Below are 13,262 nucleotides of genomic sequence, written 5' to 3' on the forward strand. Positions count from 1 at the left end.
CTTTCTTCCCAGGTGACTTAGTGTGTGTCAAGTTGGCAAAAAATTAATCAACATATAAGAATTACTTGACTACAGACTCTACTCACCCATCCATGTACTATATCAGGGATTCTTAAACTTTTTCCTTTTGCAATAGCATTTTAACTGAAGAACATTTTGCAAAACCATAGACATGCTGGTATATAAGACATATAATAAAAAGAATTGCAATGGAATTACTGATAACTTAAATAAATTTATTTTACTACAATTTGTGTTTGGGTTGAGAGAGAGAGACAGAGGGGTGTGTGTGTGTGTGTGTGTGTGTGTGTGTGTGTGTGTGTGTGTATGTGTATCTGTGCCACAAAGTACATATGGAGATCTGAGGAAGGCTTCGATGTCAGTCTTCCTTTTCTGTCTTGTTTTGGGGATACAGTTTCTTGTTGTTCACAGATAGGTTTCCCATATTCAGTTCCAAAAGTTCACCTCTCCTTGCACATTAGAAACATTGATTTGACAGATTTGAGCTACACACCAAGTTTTATATGGAGCCTGGTGATCTGAACTCAGGTCCCTATATTTAAGCAGTCATTAGCTCAGCCCTGAAGCTGTTTTATCAAAAACCTATCAATTTCTCAGTTTTAAAAGGGCAAATTCATATGTTTATAAAGAAGGTGTGCTTATTTTTATTCACATAATGAATTATATATTGAATAAATTGTCAGAGGCTGTCTTGGCAGGGCTGCAGTCAGAGCCAGCCAAGTAGCCCGAGGTTCGTACCTGAGAGGGGGTGTGTGGATAAAGGAAAGACTAGCTAAAGGGGTTAAGAATACAGACAGAGACACAGAATAACTGTCAGGAGGGCCATTTAATCTGTACTGAATGTTCACCTAGTATATTCTTTCAACCTAAAGTGGGGACAGAATGGCTGAAGACTTCTATTATAATGTATAAGGAGCAAAGAGACTTACTTCCCTTAATCCTCCAGGTATTTGGTAGTCATACCTGCCATCTGGCCTTCAGGGTGGAGAGTAAACACACCTGGGCCAAAGTTCATTGTTATTTAGATAAGAGACATCCACTACCAAGGCCAAAGCATCCTGTAGCCACCAAGCTATAGACTTAAGGACATGATGACACTTAAAAACTCCATGACCATTAGTCAAAATGAAATGGACTACTTTTCATGTGTCCTGACAGTGAATGATGAATATTTCAGGACAAGGCCATTTTCAACACTTCAGAGTTTATAAATATTGTCTTTTATAATTACCTCTTAGTTTATATTACCCAACTTTGCCAAAGTTTGTTTAAGGAAGCTTCAGAAATTATTCAAAATTCTGCCCCATATCCAAGCTAATATTAAATTTTTTTGCATAAGCATGTATTTGGAATGGTTGCTCTTGGATTTTCAGTATCTATTAAAATTTGAAATGCAATTTTGTTGCAGATTTCACTGAATTGGTGTGATTTCCATTTCTACACTATTAAAACTATTAATCCATGAAACTGGAATACTTTACATCATTTGGTATCTTCATTTATTTTTCCATGCCTTAAATTTCTCATCACGCTGTTGTCCTGCACATACTGCAAAATGTTAAAAGTGAAATTTATGCTGGCTTATTTGCATCTAGATATGAAAATCCTGACCAACAGAAACATAATACATTGCATAAAGGTGCAAAGTGAGATATTTGTCTTAGTTTTTAAGGAGTCTGACATACCTGTCAAATGGGCAAATAAAGGGGATATTTTTCTCACCAGTGCAGGAGAGAATAGATGCACCATATCATGCTTTCAAAGACACAAAATAAGAAACTTCATGAACAATGGGAAAATGCAATTGTAGTGTGGATTTGAAGATCATTTGCAGAATGTTTTTCTATTATTTTTCAAAAAGAAAAACCATAGTATATTGCCTTTATTATGTTTAGGTATGTTCCTTTCATACCTGATCTCTCTCTCTCTAAGACCTTTATCATGAAGGGGTGTTGGATTTTGTCGAAGACTTTTTCAGCATCTAGTGAGATGATCATGTGTTTTTTCTTTTCAGTTTGTTTATATGGTGGATTACAATGACAGATTTTTATATGTTGAACCATCCCTGAATCTCTGGAATGAAGCCTATTTGATCATGGTGGATGATTTTTCTGATGTGTTCCTGGATTCTATTTGTCTGTATTTTATTGAGGACTTTTGCATCACTGTTCATGAGGGAGTTTGGGCTGTAGCTGTCTTTGTGAGGTTTGGGTACCAAGGTGATGGGAGCCTCATAAAAATCGTTTGGCAATTACCCTTCTGCCAATTTGAGAAGTATTGCTAATAGCTTTTCTTTGAAGTTCTGGTAGAATTCTTTACAGTTGTATATTAAGGTATGTAGCAGAACTGTACTGATAAAAGCCTGAAGAGATTTTACCTTTATCCACTGACATGGCAGCTGATGGTTTGAGGCACATAAATGCACCTGATCCAAAAAAAGAGAAACAGCAATTACATGGGAACTGCAGGTGTGGAAAGCCTTGGACCTACCCTCATCAGAGGTAATGTGGAAAATATTGGAGAGGGTGAAACCATAAAATAAGATGGTGATGCTGGGCACAATGATGTTGATTCCCATAACAACAAAAACTTCCAGCTCATTGACATAGGTGCTCCTACTGAAGAGCAGAAGCAAAGGGAGTATGTCACAGAAGTAATGATTTATGGTGGGTTTCCTACTACACCATGTAAGAAAGATAAGGTTTGGTGGACTCCTGAGTAAAGTGGGAGCATGGGTGATGGGGGAGTTGGTAGGAGAAAAAGGAGGGCAGAACGGAGGGGGGAGGAGAACATAAGGGATCAGGAAAGTGAGTTGGGGGATGAACAGAGGAGAGTAAGGAAAGAGATATTTCAATAAAGGGAGCCATTATAGGCTTAACGAGAAATTATAGAGAAATCTGGCACTAGGGAAGTGTCCAGAGATCCAGAACTATGACCCCTACTAAGAATCTAAGCAAAAGTTGAGAGGCTACCTTAAATGCCCTTCCCCTATAATGAGATTGATGACTACCTTTTATGCCATCCTAGAGTCTTCGTCCAGTAGCTGATGGAAGCAGAAGTAGAGATTAATAGCTAAATACTGAGCCAAACTCCTAGAATCCATTTGTAGAGAGAGAGAAGTGATGAGCAATGGGGCTAAGACCATGTTGGAGAAACCCACAGAAACAGTTGACCTGAGCAAGTGGGAGCTCATGGACCCCAGTCTGACAGCTGGGGAACCAGCATATGACTGAACCAGGGCCCCTGAACATTGGTGTTAGTTGGGGGGCCTGTGCAGTCTATGGCACCTCTGGCAGTGGAACCAGTATTTATTCCTAGTGCACGAATGGGCTTTGGGAGCCCAATCCCTATTGAGGCATATTCTCTCAGCCTAGAAACATAGGGGAGGGCCTATGTCCTGCCCAAAATGAGGTGACAGACTTTGGTGATCCCCCATGGGAGGCCTCACCCTCCCTGAGGAGTGGATGTTGGTGGTATGGGTGAGTTAGGGGTGGGATGGGAGAAAGAGGGAACTAGGATTGGTATGTAGAATAAGATTGTTTCTAATTTCAGTAAAATTAATTAAAAAATAAAGCAGATGATGTTGCAATATGAAAAATATACATGTATATTCTTAATGGAAATGAATGAAAACAGCCAAGGATTTTGTTAACAGTATTCTTAAGTAGTATTTATGTCCCATAGGATGTGAAATTATGGAAATGGTAAAGTTCTGTTGTAACTTTGTGCATCTGTACAACAGATTCTGTTTATGCAGATTTGTCAATGTGAATAAAGTTCTAACTAAAGTTGATTCTCTTGAAACCCTTTAAAGCGAATGGGCCTTTGTAATTTATACTGACAAAATCTGATTGTATTTATTATACATAACAAAGAAATCAAAGTAAAAAATGTATCATTATCACATTCATTCTTTAAGTTAATGTGCAAGACTATGGAACCAAGGAAGATTTTACAGAATTTTTCAGTTTAATTTGGGCAGACACATGCTCGTTGAGAATGGTGGAAGGTGTTGACTGAGAATTCTGTGGAGTCCATCAAACTTTATCATTCTTACATGGTGTAGTAGGAGACCCACTAATATTAACGAGTCCCCAAAGGTGACTATACTGGCTTAGCTTTATTTGAAATGTTGAGTGTTTTGATATTCATGGAACAAATGAATGTTGACTCTGATGTTCATCAGACATTAATAAACTGACATAATAATATCTTCATGTCCACCTGTCTGTCTGTTTATTTTTTGTTTATGTATCTGGCTATCAATCCATCTTTCTATCTATATTGAGTGAAATGTCTGGGATTGCCAGTTAGTGAGAAAAATTCATAAGCTTCTATGTTTTAATGTTAGGTTTCTTAAAGTTTCTTTCTTTCTTTGAGACAGGGTTTCTCTGTGTAACAGTTCTGGCTGTCCCTACTTTGTTGGCTTTGAACTCACAGACATCTACATGCCTCTGCCTCCCAAGCGCTGGTATTAAAGATGCTTACCACTAATGCCTAGCTGGTTTCATGAAATTTATGATGGTGTTATCTTGACTGGACAACAAAATTTTATTTTTCTTTAAACATTAAAATAAGTTATGGAGATTAAAATAAATACTGAGATTCCTAAGTATTAAAAAGGAATTCATTCACTTCAAATTGAACAAATCAATTTAAGTTAAGAAATTATTAATGTTTCTACATGGAATAGCTGTAAAGCTTCTTAAGACTCTAGAAGAGTCTTATGCAGGATTTCAAATGAGTGCAAGAGTCACCTTTGAAGGTTAGTGGTGTACAATCTATAAACAGCAGCATTCACTGGGGTGCAGTTATGGTAGGGCCAGAAGGAACTTTTATTTTATTTTTTAAAGATAATGCTTTTAAAGTAGTAACACAATTTTCTGAGAATATCTAAATAAACCACAAACTGTCAAGTGTTTGTTTAAAATGCTTCATCTAAATGGTGTATACCACAGGGGGACATATATAGATACTCTTTAGAATGAGTGTAGTTCAATGTATTTTGAATCCACTCAAATTTAATCGTCTCATTGGATGAACTGAAATGGAACCGTCCAGCAAATATCCAGGATGCAAGCTTTATCCAAAAGATAAATGAGAATATGATAAGTAGTTTGTCAAGGAAGTATAGAATGATTTATAATAAGCAAGTGATCTCTCAATCTGTTTCATCATTGTGTATGATTTACTTCCCAGAAAAAAGACCACTTTTAAGTGTAACAGTTTTATTTTTTCTTCATAGACAAAATAAAATGTTCTTCAGCTTAGAACATACAAACTCTTGTGGATCTTGATTAATTGATTTATATGCTTTTTAAAATTGTGTGAGTTATATGAATTTAAAATACATACTGCTTGCATTTTTTTTCCTGGTGTGTAATGTTTGTCTACAGTCATCCTGATAGAATACACAGATTTTTATAAATCTTTACTTTTTCAAATATTGACAGGCTTATTTTTGAATACTTGACATATTTTACATTAGATAAAAATTCTTAAAGTTTTTATATATGAATATTACATGTAAATCTGTTAAATATACAACTTCAAATCAAAATTATTAATCTTTAATGTTGGCACTATATACAACATGTGACATAGAAGATTTTCATATACAACCTGTGACTCATTGAGAATATTTCCTCCATACCTGCTTATCAGACCATTTTTCATCTCTGTATTTATTAGATCTCTTTGTTGCCCTACATTCCTGTCATATGTATTTATATAATTGTATGTATCCACATAAAATATTACAGCAGAGGAGAGATAACATGGTATTTGTCTTCTTGAGACTGGATTAATTCACACTTGTATAATTTATATTATATCATATAATTAACAACATATTAATAAAATATATATTATTTACATATTGATCAATATTATTAATACACGAACAATATATTATATAATTTATGTTTATATTATAATATTAGTTCTATACAATTAATATAATAAGGAAAAAAAGGCAAGGAGAAAAGTCATTAATTTGAGAGGGAGTTCAAGGATGAGCATGGGAGTACTTGGAGAAGGGGACGGGAACTGGGTGCTTGATGCAGTTATATTTTATTTTATTTTCCTAAAATATTCTAGAGTTTTAAAAATAGCATTCCATATTTCCCTTTTGTGCTTCCAATCTTTCCCTTGAACAATTTTTTGCTCTCTGTAAAATTCAGGACCCCTATATCTTTAATCATTACATATATCCATATATTTCCCTAAAGAAGTAAATACAACCTCTCAGTTCATATAATGTCACTTCTTTGTAAAAGAGTTCATAGCGGTCACCTGATATTGATATTGGATTACTAATTGGAGTAGGTTTCTCTGTGAAAAAAAAGCCAATTTGTTCCAATCCCAGCATTAATTTGTTTTCAGTTTTTCATGGGTTGAGGCCCCATGAGCTTTTTTGTCCTTCCATGTTAATGTGACTCGTGGTGTAAATCTTTTTCAGAAATATATTTATAAAAATGGCATCTATGATGTTTCTAGAAGTTCAGCACTGGAGGTTCCTTGCTACAATACTCTACAACTTTCACACCCATAATTTAATAAGGAGCAGGGCCTGTGGGTAATTCTCACTTAACTGCAGGAAGCAGGAGAGGAAGAACCCAAACTCAGATTTTCCATCAGATCTCAAGATAATTGGAGAGGCAAGAGTCTATCTCTCAATCTACACTGGGGGCTGTACATTCTCTAGGGTCAATGGAAAGGATGAGTGTAATTGTGGGTCCCTCAGGAAATTAGGATCCTGATCCAGGGTTTAATAAAATACTCTCAGATCCTACTTTTATTTAAATGCTCTCCTCTAAGAAAGAGCCTGGACATTCTTCTACCATGCTTATAAGCCCACACACCTTGCAGTTAAAGGGCCTTTACTCTGCTTCCAGAAGACTCAAAGTCTTAATAAAAAATAATGTTCTGCAATTCAGAAACTGGTCCAGGAAAGTTAAGTAAGCAAGCTCTCATGTTTGGACGGAAAATTGTGAGTTCCTGAATTTCAGGTATATTAACACCTTCTTTTTAAATGAGCATTTGTTTTTATTTTACTGATAAGAGATAATTTTCATATAATATATTCTGATTACAGTTTCCTCACCTTCAACTCATCTGATGTCCTTCCTGACTCTCCTCCCATTCAATTGAATTCCCTTTCTATCTCTTACTATATAATGGTCTTTAGAAATTTCTTTCCTGTGCTGTTCAAAATGAGACCCAAGTGAAACAAGCAGAAGAATCTGTTCAGAGGGATCAGAGAGAGGTGTTGGTGACCACTGGAGTTGCAGCATCTTTGTTAGGATTCTCCTATATGGTTAGGTTTCAAGTCTTCCAGATTCATGACTCTGTGACGTGGGTGGGGTGCAGAAAATTTTCTTGCAATGCCTCTTTCTTTTTCTTTAATTTTATATTAGGCACATGATTTTCATTCATACCACAGCAAAGGTAAATCTGTAGCAGCAGCCAGCACTGCACTGTCCAGGCATCCCCTTCCAATTTTGTTGTAGAGAGGGCTCTAGTGAAGGAAAACAGGAAATGGGAGAGTACTGAACCCTTTTCAGTGTATTCTTCTCCTTTATCTTGTAATATTTTTTCAGTAATCATAATGGAATTTGTTATGCATTTCTTTCTGATTCAAGATAATATGTTTGAGAATGTACTAGTTGATTCTATATGCATAATTGTGGCATTTCCAGTATACATATCATAGATGGGAAGGACCCATGACTAGTGTGGATCATTATTTCATGAAGCTCTCTTTTCTGTGTCCACAGGTTCCCTTAGAGAAGAATGGACTCAGAAAATGTCTCATTGGTGACTGAATTCATCCTGGTAGGATTAACAGACCAGCCTGATCTCCAGATACCCTTGTTCTTTGTGTTTCTAGCAATGTATCTGGTCACTGCATTGGGAAATTTGTGTTTGATCATTCTGACTTTGCTGAATTCTCACCTCCACACGCCTATGTACTTTTTTCTCTTTAACTTGTCCTTTATAGACCTCTGCTATTCTTCTGTATTCACTCCCCAAATGCTGATGAACTTTGTGTTAAGGAAAAATGTAATACCTTACACTGAATGTATGACCCAAGTCTACTTCTTTTGTTTTTTTGTTATTTCTGATTGTTATGTGTTGACTTCAATGGCCTATGATCGCTATGTGGCCATTTGTAATCCATTGTTGTATAATGTTGTTATGTCTCCTAAATTATGTTTGATCCTTATGCTTGGTTCCTACTTTATTGCATTTTCTGATGCTATGGCTCACACTGTATGCATGCTGAGACTGACCTTCTGTGATGCCAATGTCATCAACCACTACTTCTGTGATATTCCTGCTTTGCTCCAGCTCTCCTGTACGAGCACCTATGCCAACAAGCTTGTAATTTTTATTGTTGGGTGCATCAACATCATTGTGCCTACTTCAACTATTTTCATCTCCTATGGTTTCATCCTTTCCAGCATATTCCACATCAGTTCCTCTGAGGGCAGGTCCAAAGCCTTCAGTACCTGCAGCCCCCACATCATTGCTGTTTTTCTGTTCTTTGGTGCAAGTGCACTTGCATATTTCAAACCCTCCTCAGCTGGGTCTAGGAATGAAGGAAAAATCTTTTCTGTCTTTTATACCAACGTGGTTCCCATGATGAATCCCTTAATCTACAGTTTGAGGAACAAAGATATTAAAGTTGCCCTTAGGAAAACACTGAGCGTTAGGAACTTTTGACTGGATGGGGTTGTCTTTATGCCTCTTATTTTTGCACAGAGTTTCAGTTGGTGGGCTATATTTCATTAGGATACTTCTGTCTTTTTCCCCTTCAAAATATTCTACTTTTTATTTTGCTTTTTGTCCAGTTTCAACAAACAGAAACTATTGGTGTAATCCTGAAACCTTATCTGTTTTTTCTTTCTCCATAAAAGGAAGTCTGAGTCATTTAGATTTGGTTTCAATATTTCCAGAGTTTCCCATTTCTTTTTTTGTCATTTTTACCATTTTCCATGCTCTGTATTATTTAAAAATAGTCACTGAAACAACTTTCCCTTTCCCCATTCATTAAAAATGTACTTTGTCCCCCTCTAACAATCTAAAAGAGGTCTTCATCAAATGGTCAAGTGAATTAATACTAGGATGGCAGTTTCAACTGTGTGTGGTTTCTCGTTTTGAATGTATTCCTTTGAATGTGTAATTCAAACATCTGATTCTGTTTTTTCTTTACATCTTCCACTGAAAAACAGCAACAACTTATCCCTTTCAACTGCCAATGTAACAGGTATGACTCATTGGTAACTAATAGCTCAATGAAAATTCTAGAATATCTTAATTTTTCTATGTTTCAAGCAAACTATTAACTCATGTGTTCTTTTAAACATTTTTATTTTGGAAATATGAGCATGAGAATATATTTCATCCTTGGAACTGGATTATGGCTTGTCTGTGGGGATACCTGTATGTAGGGTTGCAGCAGTATTCACTTTATTTTGAATTATTCCTTTGGTTAGAAGAGTCCAGAGTCCAGGGTTGGTTTCTTTTTTGTTTTTTTGTTTTTTTTCAGTAGGTAGTTAAGTTCATCTACAAATTGGAAAATGAAATATTTTTAATGATTCAAGTGTCTAGAATTCACGAAAAGCAGACCTGGGACAGAAAATGTGCCTACAAAGTTGTTAAACTAGGAGCCAAGAAGACAGACAGAGCTTTTCCCTGAAAAGACTCACCGAGACATTCTGACAATCATATTACCATCTGAATCCTAACTTTCTTCTGTAGAACATTGCAAATATTTCTTTGCTTTATTAATTTCACATTATTCTTCACACCCACAATGACTTTGGGTTAATAGTGTTTATAATAATGAAGATTGCTTTGTTGGGAAATGAAGACAGGCTACATATTTGTGTTCAATTTTGGGAGGACAGCCAAGTCAAGGAATAAAGAGCAGAGTGGTCATTGAGACACTAATAGGAAGAAGGCTTCAGACAGTGCAGGGTAGAAAATTGAAGCTTCTTTTTAAGGCTTCTTTTACCTATTCTGTAAGAGCCTGGAAATATGAGGACTAAAACATCTTTCTTGATAGGTTAAAAAGCTTGAGTTAATTGACAATAAAGAAAACTTTAACCCAATGGAAGATTTGGAGACAAGTTAATTGTCTCCCATCATAGTTGAATTTCATATGGGTTTCCCATATGGAATTTCACTGCAAAATGAACAAAATATTTCCAAAATGGACTGTGTTTATATAATCAAGGTATCCTGAACAAAAATATTCCACATAATTATATTCTACATAAACCATGAAGATCTGGATTTTCTCTTCTGTGAATCAATGTGAGTAGATAAAATGTTTATAGTCAAGAGTCATTTTAAAATAGTCACATGAAACATTAAAAGTTGCAATAACTGTGGCAAGCCTCTTCATTCCATAGAGAGGCTGTCCTCCACAGTGTGTGGAGAGACAGTGGAGCCCTGTGCATCATGTTCTCTCTCTTTTTACTTTTTTCAAATCTCTCTTAGTGAGGGAAATTAACACATTTTCACATATGAATGTAACAGCAATTATGAACAGAAGTAAAACATAACCATCAGAGAGGGCAACCCTTTGAAGTCAATACAGGACACACCCAGACACCAAGTTCTCAGCATAAAGGAGGGACAAGTTGGACTTGGACTTGGAAGGGGAGAGGTGCTGCCTCTGGATCTGCACACTGCAAGAGCAAATAGAAGCAGAAACAGAAGGTTTAGTTGTTTGTTTGTTTGTTTTACAGTAGTGGGTCTTTAAAGAGAAAATGGAGGAATTTGTGCTAGGGTAAGTTGGGAAGTCCTAATTGGATAGGTTAGCCAAATAATGGATTTTGATTGTTGGACCTTAGTGTTTTGTCTCCAGAATCAGTGGCCTGATAAGGGAATGGACCTCGGGAGATAATTTTAGGAATCCAATATAATGACTTTAGTAAGGCAGAACTAAAGGAGGAAAGGGATAAAAAACCTGTCTGCACCATGTTTGCCAAGCTTCAGCATGATAAAGAGCCCTTCAATATCTATGGCCCAGATGCCTGTGGCATTGGGATGAGACGATTGCAAAGATGACTGTGTTCACTTCTGCTACAGAATAGACATTTGCTAATTTTTATTGCAGTGAACATTCTCAGGACTGGTCCAGACAGTACAGACATGATGCTAATAATGATTATGCTTTTTCTCCTTTTCCTTTGTCCTCACATGGGCAATATTTAGATAATGAGGCCTCCCTTAGGTCCTCCAACTATGAAGGAAGCCAGCAATTTATTTTCACATAAGATAAAATATTGATGAATAGAATAATCATCTATGTATTCATGCTAGATTGAAGCAGGCACTTAGTTGATCAAGGCCAGCACTGATAATTTTGCAAAACCTCCCTTGATAAAAAAGCTGAGGAGTTATGAGTGCTTGTTTAGTATGTGTTAATAATGGGAGTAAAACCCAAGTAGCACAAACAACAACAGTAACAACAACAAAATTATCTTACTGTCTGAATGTTGTCCAGTTGTGAATGTCTGTGTTTGTTCCTATCTATGGCAGGAGGAAGCTTCACTGGTGAAGGCTGAGTAAGACACTCATCTATAAGTATTACACAATGTAAATTAGAAGACAAGGAATTAGAAACAGTACATTTGCAGAGGTGAGGCATATAGCGAGCATGGACAGAAGAATATAAGTGAAATGATTGAAGAGAGAGGGAATGCTAAGACAGAGGGGATGAAGCATGTAGTTGATAGATGAAGATAGAGAAACTATGAAATAGGTAAGGCTTGATCAAAATAAACTGCATGAAGCATCTGTTTAGTTTAAGGAGGAACCATACTGAAGCCATTTTGGATAGAACTTCCATTTTGTATAAGGGCCAAATAACGTTCAAGTTCTCAAGGCATCCCCAGACCTCCCTGGGTAACTAACATCACTGACATCTTGGTTGGCAAGTTGAGACATGAATGCTGGGCAAGTCACCTAACCACAGTTGGGCAAGGCCACCAATTAAAACAAGATAAGTACACCACAGGCAAAGGTTCCTAGGAAAGTCCCTAATATTTGAATTCTGATTGGTGAAAAATGTAACTTTAACTTGGCACAGACATTTGTGATTTTCAGGCTTAAAAGCTCTGTAACAATCTGTCTTGGGTAGCAGTTCAGCTCCCGAGTCTGTTTTGCTCTCCTGATCAATCAGTAGCGGCTTGATTACACTGAATATTTGTTTTCTGCGTTGATTTTGTATGTGAGTTGTGTTGGACTTACCCAGACCCTATAACATTTAGGAACCAATGATCTTGCTCTCTAACTAAAAAAATATAATAAGAGAAAATAGAACAATGATATAAACATACAGGAATGGAAATACTGGGAGATTAGGGTATAAAAAATAGAAATTGAGCATGAAAGAAAAGAGATATAAAGATGTTTTAACTAAGAGTATGTATGTATGAAGAAGCCTTATGCAATATCACTAGTTTGTAAGCTAATTGAAAATAAAATTTTGAGCAACAGCAATATAAATTGTTTAGGGAATCCATGAGAGACCCCACTGGTCAACAACTCAAAAAGAGGTAACACATACCTAGTACTGGGATTGTGTTTGATTGTCTATGGTGTCTCAGTGGGGCATGATTCCCCAATTAAAGTCCCCATAGTGACTTCTATGTATGTAGATCTTTATGCTCTGTGAAGTTTCTGCAGTAGTAGGTTTCCATGTACTCAGTCTATAAGTCCTCATGTTAGTCATCCCTTCCCCCACACCCATTCTTCCATTGTTCTCTTATTCCAGCATGACTTAGTCCTTTATTTCCACCATTTATATTTCCTCCTTTGCCAAGGTCTTACCACAGCTCAGGTTCAGGTTCTGAGACACAGAAAGGGAGTTGGTGGAAGAGGAATTGTACTGCCACCAAATAAGTTTCACAGAAGTGGCTGGCTCCAAATAACTTGAGTCATCTTTATTTATACTTTAAAACAATTGTGAGTTAACAGCATTAATCTCTGGCAAAAACAAATATGTTTTACCCCACAACTTTTTACAGCAAAAATCCTTTAAGATAAAAACAAAGCTTAACATTGTGCTAGCTTGGCTAAATATCCAGGCAAGCACATCCTGTCCTTACAAAGCTAAAAGGTGATAAACATAGGCACACTTTCCCAAGAACAACAATATTGTTCAAAACTTAACAAAGCATATTTATAGAAACAAGTTATTTGTCGTAGGTTGCCTAGGTCCT

At 36.4% G+C, this 13,262-nt stretch overlaps 1 protein-coding gene across 1 annotated transcript; it reads left to right on the forward strand.

Annotated features, from left to right (window-relative positions):
* The first annotated feature begins 7,815 nt into the window (after positions 1-7,815).
* On the forward strand, positions 7,816-8,748 carry LOC100759772 (olfactory receptor 8B3). The gene has a single exon (XM_027412239.1). It carries the CDS (start codon positions 7,816-7,818, stop codon positions 8,746-8,748), a length of 933 nt encoding a protein of 310 aa, XP_027268040.1.
* The last annotated feature ends 4,514 nt before the right edge of the window (positions 8,749-13,262 follow it).

Source organism: Cricetulus griseus, chromosome 4 (genome assembly GCF_003668045.3).
Source record: "Cricetulus griseus strain 17A/GY chromosome 4, alternate assembly CriGri-PICRH-1.0, whole genome shotgun sequence".
Lineage (NCBI taxonomy): Eukaryota > Metazoa > Chordata > Mammalia > Rodentia > Cricetidae > Cricetulus > Cricetulus griseus.